Source organism: Rhinolophus sinicus, linkage group LG05, assembly GCF_036562045.2.
Source record: "Rhinolophus sinicus isolate RSC01 linkage group LG05, ASM3656204v1, whole genome shotgun sequence".
Classification (NCBI taxonomy): Eukaryota; Metazoa; Chordata; class Mammalia; order Chiroptera; family Rhinolophidae; genus Rhinolophus; species Rhinolophus sinicus.
Window position 1 is genome coordinate 161,375,276 of NC_133755.1, and position 27,492 is coordinate 161,402,767.

General features: G+C 40.6%; 1 protein-coding gene across 3 annotated transcripts; it reads left to right on the forward strand.

Moving 5' to 3' along the window:
• Nucleotides 1–2,860: 2,860 nt before the first annotated feature.
• ABRACL (ABRA C-terminal like) lies at nucleotides 2,861–14,017 on the forward strand. Of its 3 annotated transcripts, none has more exons than XM_019732802.2 (4): nucleotides 2,861–3,049; nucleotides 7,465–7,620; nucleotides 7,969–8,035; nucleotides 13,434–14,017. In XM_019732802.2, the coding sequence occupies exons 3-4, from the start codon at nucleotides 7,975–7,977 to the stop codon at nucleotides 13,616–13,618; spliced, it is 246 nt and encodes an 81-aa protein (XP_019588361.1). In that variant the 5' UTR covers nucleotides 2,861–3,049; nucleotides 7,465–7,620; nucleotides 7,969–7,974; the 3' UTR covers nucleotides 13,619–14,017. The 3 variants fall into 3 exon arrangements, with proteins under 3 accessions (XP_019588361.1, XP_019588363.1, XP_019588360.1); XM_019732804.2 differs by having other exon boundaries at nucleotides 7,513–7,620; XM_019732801.2 differs by lacking the exon at nucleotides 7,465–7,620.
• Nucleotides 14,018–27,492: the final 13,475 nt, after the last annotated feature.

Sequence of the window (27,492 nt, forward strand, 5' to 3'; positions counted from 1 at the left end):
GTAATAATAGTATTTTGGATACGTTGGGTTAAATAAACATTATTAAAATTAATTTCACATGTTTCTTTTTTAATGTGGCTACTAGAAAATTTTAAACTACAGATGTAGCTCACAATTATATTTCTATTGGACAGTGCTGGGCTATACTATGCAATTAAATAAAAGGGTAAAGATTGTCTTAATACTTTATATGCACATTACTGAAAGTTCTTTTTGACAAAGATCATGCTATAGATTGCTTTGTACCCTCCAGGACTGGCACACTGTGGCTGGCACGTGCTTGTTAGTTAATGATTACTTCTTGACTGTTTAATAAACTTTATTTTTTGCTTTTTGGTTTAAAATTCCACATTGTTTGCCTACATGATGATAATATTCTTAAAAGAATAAGAAAAGTCTAAATGGAAACTGAAAGAGTAGGAAGTGGGTATGAAAAACATTAGTTGACAAAACTTATACTATTCCTCTCAGCAAGCACTACTTTCCTGAACTGTAATTCCTTATAGATTAACATGAAGTTTATGTTTTGTTTAGTGCAGCACATGTATAAACAAAGTATTTTTAATTTTATTTTAACAGGGACTTTTACTTGTTTAAGTAGTATATTTCTTCTTTTGCTCACTGGCAGAATATTATGACACACTAATTGCTTAGTCTTAACAGAAGTGGCACACTACAGATTGATTATTCATTTCATTGGATATTATCTGATTGAAGAATTGTGAGTGCTGACACTGGCCAAAATAGCCAGGTCCTGCTTGGAGAAATGCAAATATGATATTTTCCTTGAATTACAATTTTTGCATTATGTAGATTTTGAAAGATATAATTTCTTAGATTTCTTTTAGTGAGAAAAAAACAGGCCTCAAAGGATCCTGGCGTCACCTTAAACTTCATGTGACATGAGAAACCTACCTTATCTTTTGGTTGTAGGGAACAGAGGTCCATTCAGAGTCACACCCAGGGTGATTGGTGTTTACTGTGACAGGGTAACTAGAATGCAGTTTGGGAAGTGGATGGATCCAGTGCACCGCTAGGCACCTAGATACTCATATCCCCCTGGGGAGCAGGTCTTTGTTGCTCTAATTCCATCACTAGGTCTCAGCTTCTCTTACAGTCAGCTTCTACCACTTCTGTCCCTATCCACCTTCTACGTCAACCTCACAGCTTCTGCTTACTCAAATGTTTTGCTTTCTGGAGGCGCATTTTCACTACTCCTGCCTCAAGACCTCTCTCAGCTTCAGCCTTTCTATCAGATGACTCATTCTCTGTATTCTCCCCTTTCAGTTTCCAAGGGAGAATCTGATTGGCTTACCTAATTACCAAATAGAGTCACTATTTGGTGAGAACTTTTTGTTCCAGGTCACCTCCTGGGATGGCCAGTTTATGGACTGTGTGCTCTGGCGTGACGCGATCACTCTTAACCCAATCAGATTTTGGAGGGGGCCACTTTCTGGGTAATTCTTTTGTGCAACCTCTGCCCTAGAATAGTTTTGGTCACTTCTCTCAGCTGGGCCTTGGTTTCCCTTTCTGAAGGGACTCCAGGTAAAGCCTCTCTCTCTCTCTCTCTCTCTCTCTCTCTCTCTGTCTGTCTCTGTCTCTGTCTCTGTCTCTCTCTCTCTCTCTCTCTCTCTCACACACACACACACACACACACACACACACACACACGAAAGCCACAGTGACTAAAATAAAGGGAGTTTGAATAAGTTGACCGCATTATGCAGTTAGAGGTAGGAAGTAATGAATAAAGAAGGGAAGAAACTTACACTGACCCAGGATCAAGAACTACCTTTGATACCGTGCTAAGGTCCGGCTGCCCGCAGCTTGAAAAAGTTAAAAATCGAGAGACAAGTTTGGTGGAAAGCAAAGAGGTTTATTCGGAATACTGGCATTCTGGGAGGATGGCAACTCCTGTCCAAAGGCCATCTCCCCGTTCCTAGAAGCGGCAGAAGGTTTTGTAGGCACACAAGAAGAAGAACAAAGGAAAGGGAGAGTCAGTCAGGCTGTCAGAGGGCTGAAATCTCTTCCTGAGATCTGGGCTGTTTTAAGATAATGTTGTCTCCGGACTCTGGATGCTTTCTCTACTCGGCCACCAGCCACCGCAGCCTGGGGCTTTATCACTAGTGTCACCAGTGAAAACTGCAAGGGAGTTGCAAATTGGATTCCGGTGTCTGGTAGCATGAGAATGAAGAAATTGCTCTTTTCAGGTTAGAATTCTGCTGCTTAAATGGATTAACGAGGTATGTGAGCCTTGAGAAAGGGAACAAAACAGAGTTTTCAAGCTAATCAATGAGGGGAGAAACAAAGAGAAAACAGCTGAATATCAGGACGGCTCTAACTGCAAACTAGCTAAATTTAACTACAAGTGGCTAGATAGTGAGTTATGAGGTGAGTCAAACTGCAAACTAGCTAAGTCTAATTACTATTGGTTTACCGAATTTCACCCTTACACCTTTAAGTGATATTTCCTTGCAGTAAATAAAATTGGTTTTCAAGATGAGTTTTGTTTTGCAAATCAAACTATCCTGCTGTCATGCAGTTTTCTGGAGGCCCCTGCTCTCCAGGCACACGGAACCAATGTCACATTCCTCCAAGGAGACCTCAACATTCAGCACTTTGAGGGTGCTTTATTTCTTACGTTAAGAAAGCGAGCTTGGCAGGAAGTCACGTCAAGGATCAGATGCAGGGTGTTGGGGACCACTGGCTCTGACTAGCACGGCGGAAAGAAGACAGTAATCAAAGCCGTGGGTCCATTTTCCTAGAAGTCTCAGGCGGCCTGCCACCTGTCTGGAGTCTGCCCCCTTCTCCAGCGTCTCCTCTCCGGAGTTTGCTTCTCATAGGCTTGTCCCCGGAGTGTGGGCGGCCCCTTTCCTGAGCGCTTAAACTCTTACCCCCACCCCGCCCCGCTCCTCCTCCTGCACACCAGCCTTTCTCTTTGCCTCAGTCACTTCCTTTCTCAGCCTCTTCCTCCCCGGTGCGTTGAAGATAACCAGGTCCGGCCGACGCTGCACCAGTTTTTCATTGGAAAAGAAAAGGAGGCGGAGAGGTGAGTGAGTCCCCCGGGAAGATGTGACTAGGTATAAGGAATGAACCCGTGTATCCGGTGGAGGCCAGGAACGGGGAATCGTGGGCTGCGGGTGGAAAGCCGGGACGGGAGAGGGGGCTGAGGCGTGTGGAGGTGACAACTAGAATTGGGCTGAGACCGTGCGGGGGGCCCGGGTGGGAGCGCCACACGCCCCTACCTCTCCCACAGACTTCCGCACTCTGCTCACGTGATGCTTTGCGGGCCGGGGCGGACGGAGGTCAGCGCGGTGTACCGATTTTTACCGCGGTGCAACGAGTCAGCTTTGCATTTGGCGGGGTCCGAAGACAGTTATGCAGAGCTGGGCGGGGGTGCGGGGAGAGGGTCCCCCGAGGAATTTGGTGCCTCCTGGCGGGGGACTCTGCGGCACGGGCGATGGGCGCGGCTCTGTGCTTTGCCGGTCGTATGTGGGGTAGGGGGTAGTGAAGAGCCACTAGGGGCTCGTGGAGCCCGGAGCGGGGTCCATTTTCTTTGCCCACTTTGGGCGCTCACTCGCTACACGCTGGGGCGCACCGGCACCGGGAGCGTGAGCCCGCAGCGCTGGCGCGGGAGTTGCGGAGACAAAGGCTTCCGGGACGCAGCCCTTCGCAGGGGTGCTGCTCCGGAGCCCGCCGTGCTGCCCCGCGGCAGGCGGCCGAGCCTGGAGCAGCCTAGCTCTGCACCGGTGCCGGTGGTGATCGAGTGGTTGCCTGCAGGGGACAAGGTCTTGGGACCCCTTAGGGGCCAGCTCCCAAACTTGGAGCAGGGATGACCATATATGGAGTGTGTGCGCGGCTGCAAGCTGTCAGGAAGGAACCGAGTCATCCTGTGACCCGCACCAGCTGCAAGTCTTGGATGGCTTAGGTGGGCTGGAAAAGTGGCCAGCCCTGGTATGTAGAGTTGGCTCCTGATTCCCAGACGCCCCCACTCCGGTAGGCTTTATTCCTTGAACATTAGAAAACATCCATGTATTGTCTCCAACCTTAAAAAAAGAAATGGGGAAAAAAAAAACACTATAACAGGGTCTTTAAATAGATTCTTAAGTGTATATTGATGGTGGAGTGTGTCAGCATATGCCCAATCCTCTGACATTCGGCTTTCTTTGTGATTCCCACGCACAATGCCTAATTAGCTTCTGTCACAATTAGAGGGCTCCCCTAGCATCTGCCATCGCCTTCCCTTGACCCCCCCCACCCCCACCCCCATTGACCAATGAGCTCTTTGTTCCACTTAGACCTGCCCCGCTTTTGGCCTCACATTATTTTTGATCTTGCTGCTTACTCAGTCCCAGGCTTGTGTACTAATAAAATGTCACGGGCCTTCCAAGGATTGTGTAACTGAAGTATTTTCCCCCCTTACCCCCACTAAACAATAGAATAAATAAGTAAATCATGTCAAATTATGTATGCCAGCAATAGTTCCTAAGCCTGTTATTGTCCTATTTGGAGGGGTCTGGGCAGAGAGCCTTTCTCGTTCTGTAAGTGTTCTGCCTTAGTAAGTACTGAGCATGTGATATTTCATACAGATACAACTCACTATTTAGTGCACTTTGCATAATAACCAGCAAGGCAAAAGTAAAAGGAGGAGGGGGGGGGGAGGTGGAGGAGGACCACCCTGTGGTAGAAATAGCATTTAATTGTGGGGAGTCCCTCTGAGCCAGTTACATCATTCATAAAATGGGGATAAATAATAAATACTTTGCAAAGCTCTTAGGATTACATGAATTAACATAGATAAGGAACCTCGTGTGTAATTAATTATACAGAAATGCTGGTTGCCTTAAAATTGGATGAGCATACATCTGTTTAATAGGATGTAGGTATTCACACTATATTTGAGTGGGATGTCCTCTTTGAGTCTCATTTTTCATGGAGAGCTATGTCTGAAGTGTGCAGCTGGTGGTGGGTGGAAGGAGTGGAGAACGGTGTTAAAGAGCAATTTTCAGACTGGAAGGAAATCATAGAATCTGAGAATTAGAGAGGACCATAATCCGCTTGGACATTTCAGTCTCCAGAAGTCCACTGTGGGCTGATTTCCTCATCAACCCTCATAGGTCCACAGTACTTCTGCATTAATGCTTCTAGTAACAGGGTGCAGATTTGATTCATTGTTTGGGAATTTTTTTTCTTATATGGCTCCCAAATCTGCCTTTCTATTACATCAAACCTCCTACCCAATAGAGCAACACAAAACAAGAGTATTCACATAAGTACATAAAAGGAGCTTTAATTAAAATATATACATATTTATATAATATATATATATATATATATATATATTATATATATAGTGGCAGGTCTTCTCTAGGATTTTTGGGTTAAGTATTTAGAATGCAAGTGACAGAAACTCATTCAAACGGCACAAGCAAAACCAGGAAAGACTGATTGGTCCACGTAGCTGAAAAATCCAGGGTCATGTACAGGTTCAATCACTGTTTTGTGGTTGGACTTTTCTTTGCGCTACCTTTATTCCTGACAAGTTCTTGCCACATGGTAGCCGATTATAGCAGAGCCTGTAAAGTTACATCTTAGAATCCAGTAGGACAGTGTCGTTTTACCAATAGGTCTGGCAAAATCCTGGGACTGAACCTCATTGTCCAGGATGGGATTACCTGCCTCTCCCTCAAATCAGTTATTGTGGCTCTGAGCTACTCCTGGAGTTTGGGCTGAGACGACCCAAGATACATGGGTTTAGAGCAAGGAAGGAAGACTTAATCCAAACCACAATTAGATTGCTGGTACCAGATGGCGAATGGATTCTGGGCACATAACAATGACAGCTGTCCACCACACCAACATTTGTAGGTTTTTTTTCCTACCATTATTTTCATGGTATGTCTTTCAGTTGTATCCTCTGGGTATGTTTTAGCTTTTGAGTATCTCTCTTAAACTATATCTTGACTTGAACATAATGTTATAGATAAAATTTTACTAACACAAAGGTCCTAATATTTGGATGCTATAATTTTTGATAGAGTTTTGTGTAGATGCACAAACCTAAGATGTTGCATTTTATTGTGATACAAGCTTCTTAAACTATAATCACACATATGCGTATAATGTAGCACATGACAGATGGTGCTTTTAATTGTTAGCTGATGGAAAATCTGGGGTCCCAATCAGTATAATTTAAACATAGATTCCGTTCGTGTTTTTAAAAGCTACCAGGAATTAGTTATAATCTGTCTGGATAAAGTTGTTTGTTCCAAATTGTCACCCCAAAGTAAATCATAGACATCCCCACTCTTTTAGACCCTGATTTGATTTGGAGAATTTAGGATTTGAAAACAGACTGAGTTGATGCGTATTCTGCCCAGTTGCTCATACTTCCTGACCCTCATGTTGTCGTTTTCACTGTAAATTACTGCCTTCTTATGGAAACTCTTCTTCCTTTACTTCTACCCAACTCAGTCATGGCGCTCTCCTCCAACTCTATCTGCTCTTTTCCATTTCTTGCTGAGATTTCTCTCATTTCTGTAGGTGTTTTCCGGGCCCTTTACCTTCCTTTTTCTGTCTTTGAGCACTCTTCCTCCGTGAGTACCCCTCTGCTCCCCACATAAGCCCGCAGCTCTACGGCAACAACTCCCATGATAAAGTTCCATCCCCTTTTGTGCCTTTTGCTCCTTCTGTCAGTCTGTGAAACCAATTTGTTGAACCTGTCCTTTTGGTGCCAGACATGATCCAACAGAGAGGATTATAGTCAGATCCCTGCCTAGAGATGCTTACCAGCTAGTGGTGAAAGCTGAGATGCCGGTCATTTCCAATCAAATGAAATGAAGAGGGCGGATGGACAATGCCATGGGAACACATAGTGGGGCAGCTCTTATACTCCAGGTTTCATGGAAGGCTTTTTGGAAGAAGTTATATCTAAGCTGGGATTGGATGTGTGGGAGTTAGTCCCAAGAAAGACGAATAGTCATAGTCTCGGTTGAAGAAGTAGTATGTGTAAAGGAGCAAGATTGAGGGACATTTAAGGAACAAAAGGAAGGTCCACATAGCTGCAACCTACAGTTCAGGTGGGCAGAGTGGTGGAAGCTGGAACGGTGGGCAGTGCCCAGCCCATGGAGGGCCTGGTGACCTAAGGTAAGTTTCGCAGCTCCTGTCAGTCCTGGACTCCTCCTTATCTGAAGATGAATGGTCTTCCCCAAAAGCTCTCCATTATAGTCAGGTTGTACTGGACACTGTCTAGGGAAGGACATGTCGTCCCTGTGTGTGACCCAGAAGTCATCATTGCACTGATCTGATGTTATTAAAATTGCCTTGTATTATCTGCCTTCCCTACAAGACTGTAGGCTCTCAGAGGGGAGGGAGTGTGTCTTTTTATCTTGGTACCTCCAGCTCCTAACGTAGGGCCTACTTTTTCTCCTTTGCTTCTGTGCTTTTGCATATGCCCTTCCCCAGGCATAGAACACCCTTTCCCAACTGTCTACTTGGTCTACTCCTCTCCAGTGACCTCCACGGAGCCTTCTGTGGTTTTTTCCTTTGTGCCTTGGACCCATCACTCAAAGAGTGCTGTCACATTGCTACGCATTCCAGGCCTTTCTCTGCTTTTGGAGGGTGAGTTCCCTGGGGACAGGTCCTGTACCCCTTAGGTGGCAAGCAGAGCACCGTGAAGAGGATGGGCTCAACATTGATAGTGGGTACAAGGAAAATGGCTAAATTCTTCCCAACAGACTGTGTAGAATACAAGTGAAGTCAGCTCAGACAGGAAGTTATAAAGGTGGAGGGAAAATGGAGGGACTCTGGTGCCATGTGTATCACACAAGTATTTTTAGGAAGGGAGACATGGTAAGTTAATAGTGACAAATGCTACACAAGTATAGACAGGACCCTTGGATTTGGCAAGATATGCTTAATGGAATGTAGAAATGGTAATAAAACAAACTTATTTTTTTTTGCTGTCAGGCAGCAATGAATGTGGATCATGAAGTTAACCTCCTAGTGGAGGAAATTCATCGTCTGGGTTCCAAAAGTAAGTATTATAACACAGGTACAGTATTTCTATTGAGTTTACATCAGAGCAAGTAGGACCAACTTTTTTGTAGAAGCCTGTGAAGGGCTCACCAGGGCTTGAAGACACAGGTATGGAAGCTCTACCCTCATCCCGGGTGACAAGTGTCTTCCACATGCAGTGATAGATATCTGGAGACAGAAAGCTATTGAAGTATTGTGGTTCTGGTGCAAAGAATGGTGGAGATATTTCATGATCCTTTGAATGGAAAGAAAACCGCTGTGCATCTGGAATCTGGTTGCATTGAAATCTGGTAATTGCATCGTGTTCAAATTTTTATTTGTCATTCCATTAAAATTCATTTTTCTGCTTTATCTTGCCAGCATTTTTATAAACTTCCAAATGACTAAGGACTGAGATTGAACTTATACTCAATTGTCTCTACTTTCTCCAAATTCTTGAGTTTTATGTAATCAAGTATTGATATACATATAACTAAACCATCCTTTAGGGTATTTTTATTTTTTTTAAATCAGCTTTTTCTTCAGCAGCATATTAGCAGCTACCATGAAATTAGTGACATGTAATATTGGTAGTATTAGTATCCTTTTCCTAAGTTGTAATGAAAGTAACTATTGTGCTTTTTGCTTTGGATATTTGTACATCTCAGATAAGACATGCAAGGTTTGGGGAGCCTTTTGAAAATTGTAAGACCAACAGACATATTTGGCAACGACTAGGATAATGGAACTCAAAGTTATGAAATTACATCATATCAGTGTAAGGTGGCTTTGAATTACCTCGTTGTTTTGTCATTATAGCTGATTCTTCTTATGGCTCTGTCTGCTTATGAATCACCAATCATTTGAAATAACAAGACATACTTTGAAAATCCCATTAAGCCATTAGTATCAAATGTCCCCAGTATTAGTTTTCTATTGCTGCTGTAAAATTACCACACACTTAGTGATGTAAAACAGCACATTTAATATCTTAACAATAATGTAGGTTAGGAGTCTGTCTTAGTTGGTTCATTTGGGCTGCTATAATAACATACCACAGACTGGATGGCTTTTAAACAGCAGGCGCTTATTGCTCACAGTTCTGGAGGCTGGGAGTCCGAAATCAGGGTGCCAACATCGTAGGGTTCAGTCCTCTTCCAGATTGCAGACTTCCTCTTGTATCCTCGCATGGTGGAAGAGGCTGGGATCTCTTTGCACCCTCTTTTTATAAGGCATTGATCCCTGATTCGTGACTTTACATTCTTATACCCAAATGACCTTAGCACCTCCCAATGGCTTCACTTGATAATATCATACCTTTGGCGGTTAGGATTTCAACATACATATGAGTTTTTGGGGGGACAGAAACATTCAAACCAAAGCAGAGTCTGATAAGGGTCTCCCTGGGCTAAAATCCAGGTGTTTGCAGGGTGCATTCCTTTCTGGAGGCTCGAGAGAATCTGTTTCGTAGTCTTTTTCTATGCATTCTTGGCTCATGGCCCCCTTTCTCCATCATCAAAGCTGGCAACAGCTGGTTGGTCCTCACACTGCATCACTGTGACCTCATCTTCTGCCTCCTGCTTCCATTCTGGAGGACTTGTGATTACATAGAATTCACCCAGATAGTCCAGGATAACTCCCCTTTTTAGGGTCCTTAATTTAATCACACCAACAAAGTCCCTTTGGCTCTATAAGGTAACATATCCGTAGTTCTGGGGATTAGGGCGTGGGTATATGTGGAGGGTCATCATTTTTCCTATGCCTGCCCTTTTGGTCTTCTCTATTCTCTTTGTTTCTACATCAAACCTGAGACATCATCACGGAAATATACCGAGAAAAGATAAACTAGGCATATGAAAGTTGGCATATAGAACTCAACAACTGAGTTTCATCATATGGTCAGTTGCTATTTGTTGGGAATCCATATGCCACACACTGTGTAAGTACAAGTGACATAAAGTGTGCTCCTGTGTTTCAAGGATCTCACTACTTGAGAAAAATAGATTAAAAATTCATGAGGCAATTATCAGCAAACAATGGTGTGCTAACCAGTGAAGTGCTGACATTCAATTCAGAAGGGTCCCAGAGAAACAGATTCTTGAAAGCTGTAGGGCACTCAGGAAAGCCTTGACTCTCTAAGACTTTGAAGTCTAGGGCAGGTCCCTTTAGGAGGAAATGGTTGAGCCGCATTTGGGATGTTTCTGGAGAACACTGAGGAGACAGTGGAGGGTGTCATTTATTTAGTTCCCCAATGAAGCAAATGTACAATCTTTCCTAACCCAATTTTTCTCCCTCCCACTTGAGGGAAGTTGGGTAAGTCTTTTTCCCACTGTGATGCCCCTACCTGTGGTCCTCATTTCTATATTCCCAATTTCTCCTGAGCTCTGTGAGGTCATATTACCCCTGGGGGTAGTGCTATTGTTTGGTTTGTTAAAGATATTGAAGATGTATTTCCAAAGATTTATAGGATTCTTTTCTTTCCTAGAATGTTCTTCCTGTCAGCTTAGTGTTGTTTATTGGTTGGATTCATTGCATTTAAAAGTGTTAGTGTTCTACTAGGGTAAACTGCATCTGCACTTCAAAATTAGCATCTGTGCAAACTACCGTGTTTCCCCGGAAATAAGACTTAGACAATCAGCTCTAATGCTGATTAGCAAAAACTAATATAATACCCGGCCTTATTTACTATAATATAAGACCGGGTATAATATAATATAATATAATATAATATAATATAATATAATATAATATAATATAATACAATATAATACCGGGTGTTACAACAAGACTGGGTCTTATATAATATAATATAAAACTGGGTCTTATATTAATTTTTGCTCCAAAAGATGCAGTAGTGCTGATTGTCTGGCTAGGTCCTATTTTCGGGGATACACGGTCGAAGACACCAAAGTCATTATCATTTCTTTAAGGATGAAAATAATTTGAATATTGTAGCCTCCTTGACCTACCTGGTCCTGGTAATAGATGACTGATGAGTTGGAAAGCATCTGTGGAGATATGCTGTCTACTGACATGTTATGGTTAATTATTTAAGTTGTGTCTGGAATAATTTTGATGAATCTAAATTATGATATTTAGACTAATCTAAATATGATATATTAGCTGAAGGTGGAAATTAACGAATTTTGCTTTATCTGTTTCTTTTAAAATAAAATCCTTTTCTCATTTTTCATTCAGTAGAAAAAAATGGGTAAAGATTATTTGAAGATATAAATTATTACAATTTAACAAGTATTTCTTGAGTGCTGCCTTTGTGCTTAAGTGCTGGAGATATGAAAATAAATAAAATTCTATCTTAGCCCTTGTGGGTCTCTTTAAGTAGGGGAGAGAGACAGGCAAACAAACTGGGAAGTGGTTAAGAGCTTAAGGTTTGTTTTTGGAAGTCTGGAGTCAGACTCTCAGAAAGAATCTGAGCTCCTCTACATATTTGCTGTGTAACCTTGGGCACATTCCTAAACTTTTCTGTGCCTAGGTTTCCTTATTTGTATAATAATAATACTCTATTTCAATGATTCAAAGATCGTTTTTTCCACACTTTGAAATCTCTAAACTAAGGATGTATCTTCTAATGTATGGTGTGTTGTAGTTAAATTGGCAGTTTAATTGGAACATATAATAATAGTTCTTCATGAAATGAAATGTATCTTATCTTTGATGAAATGAAGATTAACTGCATTTTATGACTGTAAAATGCATTGGACAGTTTCAGCAACATAGCAAGTATTCAATAAATGTTCATTATTATTACCATAATTGATGGTACCTGCTTTGACAACTATATATTTGAATTTATAAGATGAGCTATTAACTGAGGGAATCACAGAGGACTTCTCAGAAAAGGTGACATTTTAGTCCTTTCTTGAAGAAAAAGAACTTAGCTAGGGAAAGGGGTCTGGGATGCTGGGCAGATGGCTCGACATGGGTCAAATTACCAAGACAGGATCTTTCATGTCCTCTTGGGTAACAGCAAGTCATTCATTTTAACGGGATCAAAAGGTGCATGGGACAGTATGGCAGGAAATCAGGTGAGAGATGAGTGCACGGGCCAGAAGACAAAGAGTCTCATCGTGAGACCATTGACTTTACTTTAATGCCACGGAGCCAATGAAAGAACAAAGTAGAAGATTATCAATTAGATTTGCATCTTATGTTTCTTCCACATTTTTTATTCATCAATGTGGAGGATGTATTGGGGGTCACAAACGAAGAAAGGGAGGCTGGTAAGGAGTCTTGCAGTTACCCACACGAGGATTAATTTGGGCCTGAATCAAGAAATTAATTGTCCATGGAGAGGAGAAGCTACAGCAACAGATGATACAAAGAAAGTGGAATCACTTGCACGGTTGAGGCGTGAGTGGGCGGGAGGACTCCAAGATTACACCCCGCTTTCTGCCTTTGATGCCTTTAAAAACGTTAACCTGAATTTGCCATATGCCAGGCACTCTCTAAAAGGTTTTACCTATATTCTATCTTTTAATCCTTGTAACAACTCTGTGAGGGCTATTTTTACCCTCATTTTTTGGATGAGGTAACTGTAGCTCAGAGAGCTTGAAAGACCTGCCCAAAGTTACCCAGCAGCTCCATTTATTTCTGTAATCAGTGAAAGATTCTTGTTGCATAGAGGGTCATGCTAGAAGTTGAAAAGATCAAAGAGGTACATCTTTGTTTTCCAGGCCAAACAGGGTTAGATTGCCTGTTTTCCTTTACAAACTTATTTCCTTTTTCTTCTCATCTTAGATAGTTTACTTGAGGTGAGTCACTCTAGTTCCTATTACCTGGATGCTTACTTGCTTTCCCTGTGACTATGGTTTGGCACACTCCCCCATTTCTCTCACTCATGATTGAGCCAATGATCATTGCGAGTGCTCAGTTTGTGCAGGGCATTGTGCTGTGTGCTGCAGAACTGTCACTCAACAGCACTGTGAAGGAAGTATGAAGATCCCCATTTTACAGATGAGGAAACTGACCTGGGGGTTCTGAGTACTTCAGAACACACTTAGAGAAATACTGCTCCAGACCCGAGGTTTCTCTTGTGTTTGTTATTTTTGCTGATTCAACAACTAACATGATCATTGAAAAAATGGAAATTGAGAATGAGAGGTATTGGTCCATAATAGTAATGCTGTAACATATTCACCTTTTGTAAATGTTTCTTGGTTCTCTTCCAGTCTTTGTCCAGATGATACTAAGGTTAGGAGGTGTACAACACATGAGTTTGTTTTTTCTCATTACTTTATAGATCGGACAAGAGGTTACATTGAATTTATGATGTTTAAATGTTAAATTGTTATTTTGGTTAAACTATAGTTAAATATTTATTAAATGTTGTGCAACGCTTCCATACATGGGGGCAAGAAACACTTTGCATTGGCTAACATTGTATTTTCTCAAAATAGATGCTGATGGGAAGTTAAGTGTGAAATTTGGGGTCCTCTTCCGAGATGACAAATGTGCCAACCTCTTTGAAGCATTGGTAGGAACTCTCAAAGCTGCAAAACGGAGGAAGATTGTTACATACCCAGGAGAGCTACTTTTGCAAGGTGTTCATGATGATGTTGACATTATATTGCTACAAGATTAATGTGGTTTGCGTATCATTGTTTATTGTTATTTTTTGTTTCTGGTAAACTGGAATATTTTCAAGTAAAAGGACAAACATATGAGCATACCTAATGTATTTTTATAGAACTTTGTAAGCAAAAGGAGACTCATTTTAGAAGTCTCCTTTTTTATATCTTGAAAGAAAATTTATGTATCATGCTGTAAAATCAACAAAACTTATTATTTTTCTCAGGAATCTGTTTGGAAAATATAGGCATCAAGGCTTTTTTGGTGGGCATGTGAGAATGTTTCATAAATCATTCTTAGACAATTCCTATAGATATTTGACATTCTGTGAAACAAGAAGTGAACAGAAAAACCAGCTCCCACAAGGAATAGATTAATGTTTATGTAATAAAAACATGTAACTATCTTAAAACTGCCTTATTTCCTTATTTTGTCATTTAAGATTTATATGCTTCTCAGAATCAAGTTTTTGCATCAAAATTAGGTGAATAGTAAAAGTTACCTTAATTTGAAGAAAAATTCTCTTAAAGCTACAGAATCATTTAAAAATTAAAAAGTGGGCATGGTTAGTGTTATGATTGGGCCCTCTGAAAAAAATACTGATTTTGATACCTATTGTGTGCTTATCATTGAGGTAGGGGACATGCCAAAAAAAGTAACCTAAAAACTTCACTTTCTAATTGAATTAGTCACACCCACCTGACACAATAAAGGATTGTTTATAATTGCATGTTGCAGCCTGTAGTACAGGATTGAAAATGATATAGGATCTCAAGGAGGGTTAAAATCAATGAAAGCCATGACGGTTGGAAAATGTATCATAGAAGAGGCAGAATTTGCATGATTGGAGCTGATTAACTGCAGGGAAAAAATGGGATGGGTGAGGGTGATGACTCAAGGTAAGACAGAGGGATGTGTATTACCAAGGCATGATTTTTTGAAAGGTAGGAGGATGTCACGTTGGTTAGGGTGATTCAGATTGGATAATTAAGGTGGAACCTGGGAAGCCAGGGAAAAGCCTCTGGACAGAAATTGGAGCTGGAAAATTCCATGATGAAAAGCATGTTTTGTGCAGGTCACTCTGGCACTGGTAACTAGGGTGAACTGTAGAGAGTAAAGATGCAGTCAGACAAGCCAGCAAAAACATTGCCCAAGAATCTCATGGAGGTGGTGATAATGGAAAGGCAGAGGAAGGGTGGGCTTCAAACACATTTTGAAGGAAATTGAAAATCTGGCATCAATACACTTTCTATTGTGACAGGACCTCAACTCAAACTCGGTTAAACAACAGAATTCACTGGCTGGCGCTTCATAGTCATCGTTAGTGTTTGTTGAGCATTTACTATGCTAATCCTCGTATAACCCTGTGAGGTAGGTATTAATGTGATCTCCCATTTTGTAGATGGGGTAAGAGATATGGAAAACTTAAGTAGCCTGTCCAAGTTCACCTACTTAGAAAGTGGGTGAGTCAAGATTTTGAAATTTGACTCATCTAACTGGCAAATCCAGAGTGGGATGGACTTCAGGCATGGCAGGCTCTAGGGACCCAAACAATGTCAAAACTCTTTGTCTTCCCATATTGTCTCATTCTCTTTCTATTCTAAATAGACTTTCTGCAAATAGCCAGGAAGATGCCTACTGGTAGTTGCAAAATCACATACTCTTAGATTAGCAACCGTACTGGAAAGATAATTTATCATATCTAATTATGAGTTCTAAGAAAGGAATTCTGATTGTCCTAACTTGCTGCATAAACCTACCCCTTTGACCAATGACATTTAACAGGGATGAGACACTGAATTAACAGGCCTAGGTCATGTGCTTGTTTCTGAGTGAGGATGGAGTGGGATACTATGTTTCATAGCTTCATCTCAAATAGGGGAGGGAGGTTTCCCCAAAGGAAAGGATGCTGGGTATATGGCAACAATGCGAATTCACTCTAGATACAAGAGACCTTTGGAAGCAAATCCATGAAACCATGTGGCAGAACATAAAAGATAAATGAGAAGGAATGGTCAAAAGCCACCACCCTATGTAGGCTCAGTGACAGATACTAATGTCTTAAAAGAGACCAGGAAATTGGATGAAGCAGGAGGGCTGGTTTTAGGGAGAGTTTCATGCGGGTACAGTAAATTTGAGGTGGTTAGAGTGAAAATGTGTAGTAAGCAGGTGAGGATTTTGTTCGGGAACTCACGTGAAGGTTCAGAATTGTAGACAGAGCCTTGAGAATTAAGGTTCAAGATTGATTTTCATCTCAATTTTGATGTTTATACATAATCATAATTCTGCCTTTGTTATTATCATTAACACGGTGCATATGGATCACGAGAATCTTCGTTTTTTTCTGAGCCATGCGTTAAGGACGGATAACGAGAATTCTCGTTTTTCCTGGTGACTCTTTTTACTTTGCACATTTTATTGAATTATTTGTGTTTCGTTAATAACAAAGGAAGCTGCTTTCTGCAGTATCACACCAGGAGGGATTACTAACATCATAGGTGAGTAAATCCTAAAAAATTCCATAGAAAAATAATAAATGACATAGAAGCATTTACACTTTAAAGAGAAGAGTGCATTTTAATGTAGTTTCTTTTAAAAACCTGCCGGAACAGAGGGGTATGAGGGATTTAAACCCCGCCGTACGCAACGTGTTAAGTTGAAATTTTAATGATCAGGCACTTAGAAAACACAAATGACATAATCTACAGGTTTTATAAAGCTTAGGCTGAGAAATCAAAGCAACCCTTAGAGGAAAGCAATCTGGGAAACTCACCGTCTGACAGAACTTTTTGAGACGAGGCCGACCTCATGTAATCAGAGACTTCCTTAAAGGACCTAAAGAAGTAAGTTGAAATAGTTACTCAGTTTGTCACATTGTTTAGTGTCTTCTAGGTATTAAATGAAGTTTCAAAGTTCCAAACCATAATGATTTAGACTTTGGTAAATATCTTCCAGAAAATGTAAAGCCATGTGATTATCTTGAGAAAATTGGCAGAATGGCACTGCTATCTACCACTGACATCCATGATACAGTTTTATGTATTTTCCTTTAGATTCGAGATTCCTTTGTAATGACTTTATCTATGGATAGTTTTATTTGGCTCATGGTCTTAAAAATTCAAAATCATAAATTTGATTTCTTTTGAGCCAGAATCACGATGAAAATAATCTTTTTTTTGGCCATAAACTGTATTCCAGTTAATCATCTCAGTAATGAGTGCCATTGGCTACAGGTGGTGGGGGGAGTTAAACATTATGAACAGTGTACGTAAGCGTTTCTTCATGAAATGAAAATGTACAGCAACTACTTTTGGTAAGTCACTGTGGTAGGCATTATGGAGTGGTAAAGCAGTATAAAATAAGAATAAATAAAGTTTGATTCCAGTCGTCAAAGAAAAACAAATTACGCAATATATATGAAATATAGCAGAAGCTTTGGGTTCATGATGTAGGTGCACAAATGATGAATTATTCCCGAGGGGAACAGGGATGAAGGGAAGTTTGTCTTCAAGCAGCAGAATGATTGGGAAGGACTTTACTGGTTGAGTCCTTATTGCCTACAAAGGTAGAGAAAGGCAAGTTACAAAGGAAGACAGGAGTATTGAGGGCTGAGGCTGGGAGAGAAGGCTGGGGCGTTATTTTGAACCCTTAAGTCAGAAGAAACAATTCTAAGTGTATGTCTTAATAATGGTGAATTATAAAGAACTGTAAAAAAACAAACCATATGAAATAATTTGATAAGTAACACTAATTATGAAGTAACTTTAATTTGTAAGTTCCTAACAGTGCTATTTTGTATATTGAAATTATATGAAACAATCTATAATTATAGCTTCTCTCCATAGTGAATGACTGTTAACGGGAGAATTGATTATAATTACTACTTTGGCATTCAAATTTCGTTAAGTTCCCACCATTGGAAATCCAAGCACTCCTTTGTGTCCTGGAGGCACAATTTAAAAGTAAGTTATGGAAATGTTGATTTTAGAAATTTGTCTTAATTGACACTAACATTTACCCAGACTTTTCTGGTGTCTGAGATGCTTCCTATGGTTCCAGACAATAAGGAGAAAAAGGCCTGTGGACTGATGGACAAAATACAAACATATGTGCTAGCCAAGGAACAAGTCTGCTTTTTCTGAGTGGCATGTGGTATGGACTCATTAATTTATAGCCTCATATATCTAGAACAAGTCAAGAGAAATTTAAGTTATTTATGGTCAAATAACCTTGGTGTTTCCTCTTCCTAAACAAAAGACATAAATAACTCTTCAAAGAAAACTTGCTCCTCAGAAGTTTTTCTGATGGGAAATCAGAAATCAACAAAAAGTTCTGTTAAAAAATTTTCCTAGAAGACAATTCCACATGACAACCCATCTTGTAGCGGCCTCAGCAAAAAGTTGATTTGTCTCTAGCGGCCTCAACAAAAAGTTCTGTTAAAAAAATGTTTTTTTCTGTAGTTCTTTTAGTGAACACACTTTTGGTTAGAAGAAATGGAGACTCACTTAGCTAGGTAACCAGAATTAAGTGCCATCATGTATACATGGCAATTAGGAAGCTAACTAACTCACTGTAATCCAAGATGGGAAATGTGCCACGGTGGGGCTTCTGGAGATGAGAGCCACCTAACCAGAGAGCGTCAGAATGGCTTTTGCAGCTTTTTCCACATCTAAAAGCTCCAGAGATTCTGATCGAGTAGATCCAGGTGGGGCCCAAGCATTTCCCTGAGGAAGCATCCAGGCTGGTTAGGATGGGTAGCCCTGGGGAAGAACCACTCCTCCCTGCATTAGATTCTCCCGTTCACACCACTCAGTTGTTTTCATGGATCCAGCTCTTTCTGTTGGCTTCTCTTGCTTTTGATGAACTTCCTCATTCTTCATCTTTTCTCTAATTCACAGCTTCTACTTCAGCTTTCATTTGTTCCTTCATTACTTTGATTTATTAGTGTCGCTTCTTGCTACTAGCAGTCCCATGCTGTATGTCTGAATGAAAATGCTTAACATAAAGAGTCTGAGCAGCTCAATTTGTCCTTAGTTGACAATGTCCATGGGTCATTGGCCAGCTTAAGGATTGACTTCTGTGAGCTGCTCTCCCCGGGTCCAATCAGTTATGGATGCGAGTGGAGGAGGGGAAGGCATACTCGTATAGCTTAGAGCCGCCGTGCCAGCCTGTGAGCTGAGCTGTGGTGGATCTGGAAGACAGTCTGAATGTTTTCTAGTAAGACATGCCTCAGAGATTCTCTGTGATTTATGGTAGACTATGAAGACAATAACTTCCAATTTGGGGAATATGCATTTAAAAAAAATACCCCTTTAAGCATAAAAAAATTCCCTCCACATGTTAGTTGTAATTTTGGTATCCACGATTAGGAAAATACATAACACAACATACTGAATACAACAAGTACAGAATATAAAAGCGACTGTGACTTCAGCAAAGATTTTAAATGAGTTTGCAGGTTATTACTCATAAGAGCAGAATATATATTTATGTACACAAGGCACATGGTATATCCACAGAAAATGCTTGGTATGCATATGGTTTCCTGGACTCCTTGAAATAACTGTGGTTCCTTAGGGGTGCTCTTCCCACAGGTTAGGAATGACTTGTGGTATAATCATCATATATTCTACCTCAGGAAAGACTACATTTGAGCCTTAGAGTTTACTACTCACTAACTTCATTTCTCAAGGTCCATGGTATTTCTGCACTTCCTTCCCTCCAATCTGGGCAGGCTTGTGACTGATTTAGCAAATCCAATACAGTGGAAGTGATGCTAGTGCTTTCTGAGCGTAGGTCCTAAATGGCCAACGAGCAACTCGGGCTTCAGGGATGGTTTGATGAAGCAAATCACTGATGTCACCAAGATCCTGGTAGTTTCCTGTTTATCCATTTTGCCTTCTGTGATAATTAGTTTCATTGATTTCATTCTAAGTCTGGCTTTCCTCCTGGTCAAATAATAGCTGGCAACAATTCTTGGAGTCACGTGGCTTCTTGGAGGAAGAGGGAGAAAGGAAAGAAAGGAGGGAGGGAGGGAGAAAGAGAGGGAAAGAAGGAGAGAGGAATGAATAAAAATGGAGCTCTGAGGTGGAAAAAGTAGATTATCAACTAACTTCCAGTGCTGTTGTTGAGAAGTCAGGTGGCATCCTAATTCCTTATTTTTATGTGAATTTCTTTATTATGGAAACTTTTAGGATCTTTTTATCCCTAGTGTTCTAAAGTTTTGCTGTGTTGTATGTTGGTATGTATAATTTTTTTAACCTTTTATTTTGAGCATTGGACTGACTCTATCTGGAAACTTACATTTTTTTTTAGTTTTGGGAAGTTTCCCTTTGTTATTTATTTCATAATTTCTTTCCCCCCATTTCCTCTGTTTTTGTTTTCTTTCTGGAACTCTTTTTAGTTAGATGTTGGGCACTTTTGAATTGATATTCTAGTTTTCTAATTTTTTTCCCTCCCATTTTTAATGTCTTTTTGTTCTTTTAAGAGATTTACTTTGCTTCATTGTTTAAAATTAATAATGAAAATTCTATTTTCATATTTTAATTTCTTATTCTTTTCTTAAAAGATAACATTCTATTCCTGTTTCATGGATACAATGTCTTGTCTCATCTCTTTGAGGATATTAATTATGGTTTCACTGATGTTTTCTTCTACTTGCTGTATTTCTTTCAACTGAGGTCCTTTTTTCAATTGGTTTGTTTCTCTATTTTTGTGTGTTTTTGCTGGAGTACTTACTCAAATACCTCGAAATCTCTGGCTCTCTATTAACATTTAATGGTGAGTCCCTCAAAAACTGCTAGGAGGCTCTCGATTGATGGGCAGTTTTTGTCAACTTGTACTAGTGAGCTTTGGAACATGGTCATTAGATGGCAAGCAAGCTTTTCATTGTGAAAATCCCAACATCAATGTTATAGTTTTTTTCCCCCCTCTGATTTTTTTTCTCTTGAAAAGAAGTCAGCTATTTTCTGCCTGGTTGTATCTGAGGGGTGCTGGCATTCTGGAAGCAGAATAAGGGAAGAGGCTGGGGGTCCTGCTCTTAATCAGCTCCCGTTTTCAGCTCTCCTCATTACCCTTGCTCGCTACCATATCTGGGTTCTCCATTTCCCAGAGACCTTGGTCTCCGTGTGGTGGGGAGGAGGGGTAGTTGTCTGGATTCATGGGAAGGGAGATGGGACCTGGGCAAGATCCACTAGCTCAGTGTACAGATGTGCACTGTACACTGATCTCAGTCGTACATCTCATTCCTACCTTAAGGGTTCTCTGGAAGCACCATGTTCTAAGTCTCTCTGGAGTTCTGAGGGGGGTGGGTTGACTCAATTCCTGTTGGTATCCCTATCCATAGGCAGCTTTCTCAAGTCTAATTATCATTCTTCCACTTGCTGTCCAACCTCCAAAAATTATTGATGTTGCTCATCAGCTATTATCTCCTCTCATTGTCTTTTTGTCCTTGTGAATTTGTGACTTTCCTCGTTTGTTTGCTGCAGATAAAAAAAGGTTCAAGAATAAGAGAAGATTAAAAAGCTGATTGGCTCACCATATTTAGCTGGAAAAATCTCTTTTTTTCCGTATTCTTGAACAGTTTTCTCTAATCTTTTTGCTCTGAGACTCTCAGATCTCAAGTGCAGGAAATCCACAGTTCATTTTTAGCTCTACTTTGTCATTGCCTGTGTTTGAGTTCACTGTTATGCGAGTTTCCCAGCGTGTGATATGTCTGTAACCTTTTTAAGGCAAACTTTGCTTCTTGCTGCTCTGAGTCCTTCAGGCTTCAGGTCATCCAGGTGGAGACGAGGATCAGAAAAGTAGGTGTGGATGCCAGGAGACACCCAGAAAGACCTCAACTCTGGGGAACGGGATTTAGGCCACTGGGAAATACAATCTATGCTCATCATATTTTATTTCATATGAGTGTATTCTGAAGAAACAGAAGAGGAAGTGAAAGAAGAAATAGCACACCATGTCAGGAAATGGGAATAGAAAAATTAAAAAGTGGGAGTAGAAAACATAAGATAATTATTGGGGAGAAGAATTTATTGGAGCAACTTTACCTAATTGCATGCAATTCAATAACAATTATGTGTCTCATTAAATAGATGCCAAATTAACTTTGTGGAATTCACTATTTGATTAGAATAGTAAACAGTCAACCCATGTATTCAATGTATATTGTGTGTTGATGTTGTAATCAGCAGAGAAGGAGCTGGCAGACAGCTGGCTGCAGGGAGAGGCAAAGGATATTAGCACCAAGCGCCTGCGATAAAGGTGAGGTATTTTTGGAGGTGGAGCCAACCACAGAGTTCAGGGCTTTGCCATTGCAGTCAGGAGGCATTCAGCAAATCAAAGGACTAGAGCCTTGGCTTGGAGTGGTGGACAAATGTAATAGCCCCTAAGACTTGGTCTCCTCTCATCTGTAAAATGGGGGAAATGATACTAATACCTAACTCTTAGGAGTATTATGAGGATTAAATATCGGAAATGCAGTAATTGCTCAACAAATATTGATTGTTACTATTATTTGTCTTGGAACGGACATTGTTTGGGGGGTTTTAAGTGTTGTTATTTGTTTCATGCAGTGCTGAAAATAACCTGAGCATCAAGAATGACTTCTAGCCGCAGGGGAAGTGGTAATGGCCAAGGTTCCAGTGCCTCAGACTTTCAGGGGAGGAAACGGTGCTTACTGAAAGTCACAGGACAAGATTCAGAGACAAATTACAAGGCATAGTTTTTCTTTGGGTAGATTTTTGTTTGAAGGCCAAATCTCCTCCTTCAATCACTCACCATACCTTTGTCCATCTTAGGGAGACTTTGTCTTTTTGTTCACTGATGAACTCCAGTCCCTAGAACACTGCTGGCACTTAATAGATGCTTAATAAATTGTTATAGAATGAATGGAGGAATGAAAGGGTGGATGGATGAATTAAATTAGCAGAAGAGCTTGGTTGCTATTCTGAGCATCAAAAGCATGCTCATGCATCATGGTCACTTACCGCCTAAAACAATAAAAAAGAATATGGGTTGGCAGTTACAGTTCTCTGATTTGGCAGTGTGTTATAGTTTTTTAAAAATTGCCTTGGCAGCTTTTATTATATAGCGTTTGGATGATAGATGAGTACTTTTTACGGAAAGGTAACACATGGCTCCTGTATTTTATGAAATAACAAACCCTCCACTTCATTGCCAGGTTTTAAGAATATGTTTCATCATTAGAGAAATAAAAATGAGCCTTTGCACTGCTGTGCCAAAATGGAAAAGTTTTGGAATGAATCCAGAACAATCTAGTCTTAAGTAGTGCATATTTGGGAACCAGAGCCCTACATACACAGAAGCTTGTGATTTAGAGGGAGAGAGGATGGCAGCTGCCTTCCCAGAGAGTTGTGGCCCATAGAAGTTTCCACTGTAATAGGCCTGGCTGATGAGGGTGTTGGTGAGGAGGGTCATTAAAGAATAAGCGTAGGGAATGGTAGCTTTGGGTAAAGGTTTGCAGAATTTTAGTTTGGAGTGACAATCAGTTTGGAAATCTGGAGACTTCAAACTCTGGGTTGAGAGAGAGAGGAAATGACACAGATAAGACTAGGCCATAGAATTAGGAAGGGGAACTTAATGGATATGGGCGGAGAGGCCAGTAGAAGAGGAACAGGCAGCAAATGAAAGAGTTGTTTCCATATTCTAGGTGAGCACCATGGTTTTCAAAATGGAGTTCATGGCAGGGACCTCAATGAAGAGCCTGCAACTGACCTAAACATGCTCCGTGTTTCTTTGGTCCTTAGGGCAAATGACTTTCATTTTACATGGGACTAAGGGTCCTTATTAGTAACCTATTAAGAAAGTTAAGGGTTGCTAAAATTAGTTATTTGTAAGCTAAAATTTATGTGCTCTCAGAGTTGATAAAGCATCTGATTCAGCAGCTTACTGCCAAGGTGCATGTAGAGTGGAATTCCCACACTTCTGTGAAGGACTCCTTTGTTACTGGTGTTTTATTGAGTTGATCATGATTTCCAATTGCTACCATTCTGGTTACTTAATGACTAACTGTGGATTTAGCTTCATTATTATTGTTATTATTGTTTTTTTCACTCCTTTTTTTAAAGATTTTTATTAAAATATAGCTAACATATAACATTATGTTAGTTTCAGGGGTACACCATAGTTAGTCAACATTTATATACCTAAGGAAGTAATGAGCACGGTAAGTCCAGCAACCATTTGACATCATACAATGCTGTCCCAATGGTATGGACTCTATTACCTACGCTGTACATTACATGTTTCTCCATGATGTTTTTGTTTTATACCTGCAAATTTGAACCTCTTACTCCCCTTCCCCTTTCCCCCCTCACTTTTAAAGTTTCAATTAAAGTTGACATTCAATATTATTTTAATTTCAGGTGTATAGCATAGTGATCAGTCATTTATATAATTTAAGAAGTGATCTGAAGCTGAATAATACTGAATGTCAACTATAATTTAATATATATATAGTCACAGGATATGGAGTACAGCATAAGGAATAGAGGCAATGGAATTGTAACAGCTATATGTGATGTCAGAGGGGTAGTAGATTGGGGGAGGGGGTTATCACTTTGTGAGGAGTTTAAATGTCTATTCCATTGTTTTGTACACCTAGAACTATTAAGAAAAAAAGTGATCCCCCTGATAGTCTAGTACTTACCTGGCATTATGCATAGCTATTACTATAGTATTGACCAAATAGCCTATGCTTTACATCCCCGTGACTATTTTGCAGCTACCAGTTTATACTTCTTAATCCCTTCTCCTTTTTCACCCTGTTCCCCAACCCTCTCCCATTTATCACCCCAATAAATCTAGTACCCATCTGACACCATACATAGTTTTAACAATTACATTGACTATATATATTCCTTATGCTATACCCTACATCCCTGTGACTACTTTCTAACAACCAATTTGTACTTCTTAATCCTTTCCTTTTTTTCACCCATTCCAACCTCCCTCCCACATGGCAACCATCAAAGTGTTCTCCGTATCTATGAGTTTGTTTCTGTTTTGTTTGTTTGTTTGTTTTGTTCTTTAGATTCCACAAGCAAAATCACATTGCATCTGTCTTTCATTATCTGACATACTTTACTCAGCACAATACTCTCCGGGTCCATCCATGCCGCAGCAGATGGTGAGAATCCATTCCCGTCCATGGCCAAACAATATTCCATTGTATATATGGAATATCCCACCTCCTCTTTATCCATTTATCCATTGATGGACACCCAGGTTGCCTCCACATCTTGGCCATTGTAAACAATGTGTAATAAACATATGAATGCACATGTCCCCTCAAAATAGTGTTTTGGGTTTCTATAGATAATTAACCAGAAGTGGAATTACTGGGTCCTTTTGTGTCACTTGTTACAGTCTTTGTTTTAAAGTCTATTTTATCTCATATAAGTATGGCTGCCACCATAGTTTTTGTTGTTGTTTTTTTTTACATTTCCATTTTCATGAAATACCTTTTTCCGTCTCTTTACTTTCAGTCTGTGTGTGTCTTTTGATCTGAAGTGAGTCTCTTTTTGGCAGCATGTGTATGTAAGGGTCATGTTTTCTTTATTCATTCAGCCACCCTATCTTTTTTTTTTTTTTCCTAAGATTTTATTGGGGAATGGGGGAACAAGATTTTATTAGGGAACAGTGTGTACTTCCAGGACTTTTTCCAAGTCAAGTTGTCCTTTCAATCTTAGTTGTAGAGGGTGTCATTTAACTCTTGTTAGTTGCAGGGGGTGCAGCCCACTACCCTTGCAGGAGTCGAGGAGTCAAACTGGCAACCTTGTGGTTGAGAGCCCACTGGCCCATGTGGGAATCCAACTGGCAGCCTTCGGACTTAGGAGCACAGAGCTCCAACCGCCTGAGCCACCGGGCCAGCCCAGCCACCCTATCTTTTGATTGGAGCATTTAATCAATTTAAAGTAATTGTTCGTAGATATGTAGTTATTGCCATTTTATTCATATTTTTATTCTTTTCTTTTTTTGGCTTAATGAAGTCCCTCCTAGATTTTTTATAATACCGGTTTGGTGGTGATGAACTCCTTTAGCTTTTTCTTTCCTTTTTTTTTTTTGTAACTTTTACTTATTTAAGTGTGTTTTTCTAGGACCCATCAGCTCCAAGTCAAATAGTTGTTTCAATATAGTTGCGGAGGGCACAGCTCACAGTGGCCCATGTGGGGATCAAACTGGCAATCTTGTTAACAGCACCATGCTTTAACCAACTGAGCTAACTGGTCGCCCTTAGCTGTTTCTTTTCTGAGAAGTTCTTTATCTGTCCTTCAATTCTAAATGATAGCTTTGCTGGGTAGAGTAATCTTGGATGTAGGTCTTTGCCTTTTATCACTTTGAATATTTCCTGCCAATCCCCTCTGGTCTACAAAGTCTGTTGAGAAATCAGCTGATAGTCTTATGGGAGCTCTCTTATAGGTAACTAATTGTTTTTCTCTTGCTGCATTTAAGATTCTCTCTTTGTATTTAAGTTTTGACATTTTAATTAAGATGTGTCTTGGTGTGGGCCTGTTTGGGTTCATCTTGTTTGGGACTCTCTGTGCTTCCTGGGCTTGGATATCTATTTCCTTCACCAGGTTAGGAAAGTTTTCAGTCATTATTTCTTCAAATAGGTTTTCAATTGCTTGCTCTTTCTCTTCTCCTTCTGGTACCCCTATGATGCAAATGTTAGTATGCTTGATGTTGTCCCAGAGGCTCCTTAAACTCTCCTCATTTTTTTTGATTTTTTTTTTTTCTGTTCTGATTGGGTGTTTTCTGTTATCCTCTAAATCACTGCTTCAATCCTCTGCTTCATCTAATGTACTGTTGGTTCCCTCTAATGTAGTATTTATTTCAGTTATTGTAGTCTTTAGTTTTGACTGGTTCTTTTTTATGTTTTCTGTCTCCATTTTTATGTTTCCTATCTCTTTGTTGAAGTTCTCCCTGAGATCACTGAGCACCCTTATAATCACTGGAACTCTGCATCTGGTAAATTGCTTGTGTCCATTTTGTTTAGTTTTTTTTCCCTGAAGCTTTATTCTATTCTTTTATTTGGGAAATGTTTGTCTCCCCACTTTGGCTGCCTCCCTATGTTTGTGTCTATGTAGGGCTGCTATGCCTTCCAGCCTTAGTATAGTGGCCTTATGTAGTAGGTGTCATGTGGAACCCAGTGGCGCAATCTCCCTGGTCACCAGAGATGGGTGCTCCAGGTGTGTCCCTTGTGTGAGTTGTGTGTACCCTCCTGTTGTAGTTGAGACTTGATTGCTGTTTGCACATCAATGAGAGGGCTTGACCCTCAGGCTGATTGGTTTCGAGGACTGGCTATGACTACAGTGGAGGAGCTATTGTGCAGGGGCTGACCCTACAGAGCAGGGATCACTGTAGTGGGAGTCTGGTGCCTGCCCAGTCTCCCTTTTGGGTGCGTCATCCTTGCAGGTGGCCAGGTGATGCTGTGCCTCAGTCTGAAGCTGGCCACTGGGCCTGCTGGCCCTGGGGCCTCCCCTGCTGCAGGCCAAGTTCAGCCGCAGTCTGTGTCCTGCCTGGCACGAGCTACAAAGCAATCCAGAGATGGCTACTGCTGTTTGGAGGCTGCTGCTTGGAGGCTACTGCTGCTTGGAGGTGCCTGGAGAGGCCAAGCTAAGAACCAAAACCAGCTACTGCTAATGCACCGCTTAGGGCTGCTCAGCCAGAAGTACGAGATATGCTGAAGCCAGATGCTGCACGTTTGGGTTGTGTGAACCTTCGAGAGATTTTAGGAAAGTCTGCAGCATGAGCCAAGGCAGGCTGTTTATACGGAAAAGCCACTGGAAGTAGCTTGGGTGTGCCCGAAAGTTGGGTGGGGTGTGGTCTCAGGGAATCTCAAAGGTGGGGCAGATGAAAGGTGAT

What these genes read in the sequence shown, in the direction of transcription:
- ABRACL (XM_019732802.2), top strand. Translation starts at nt 7,975, where the DNA reads ATGAATGTGGATCATGAAGTTAACCTCCTAGTGGAGGAAATTCATCGT. An exon ending in TCATCGTCTGGGTTCCAAAA is followed by an intron (nt 8,036 to 13,433) that starts GTAAGTATTATA and finishes TTCTCAAAATAG; the next exon opens with ATGCTGATGGGAAGTTAAGT.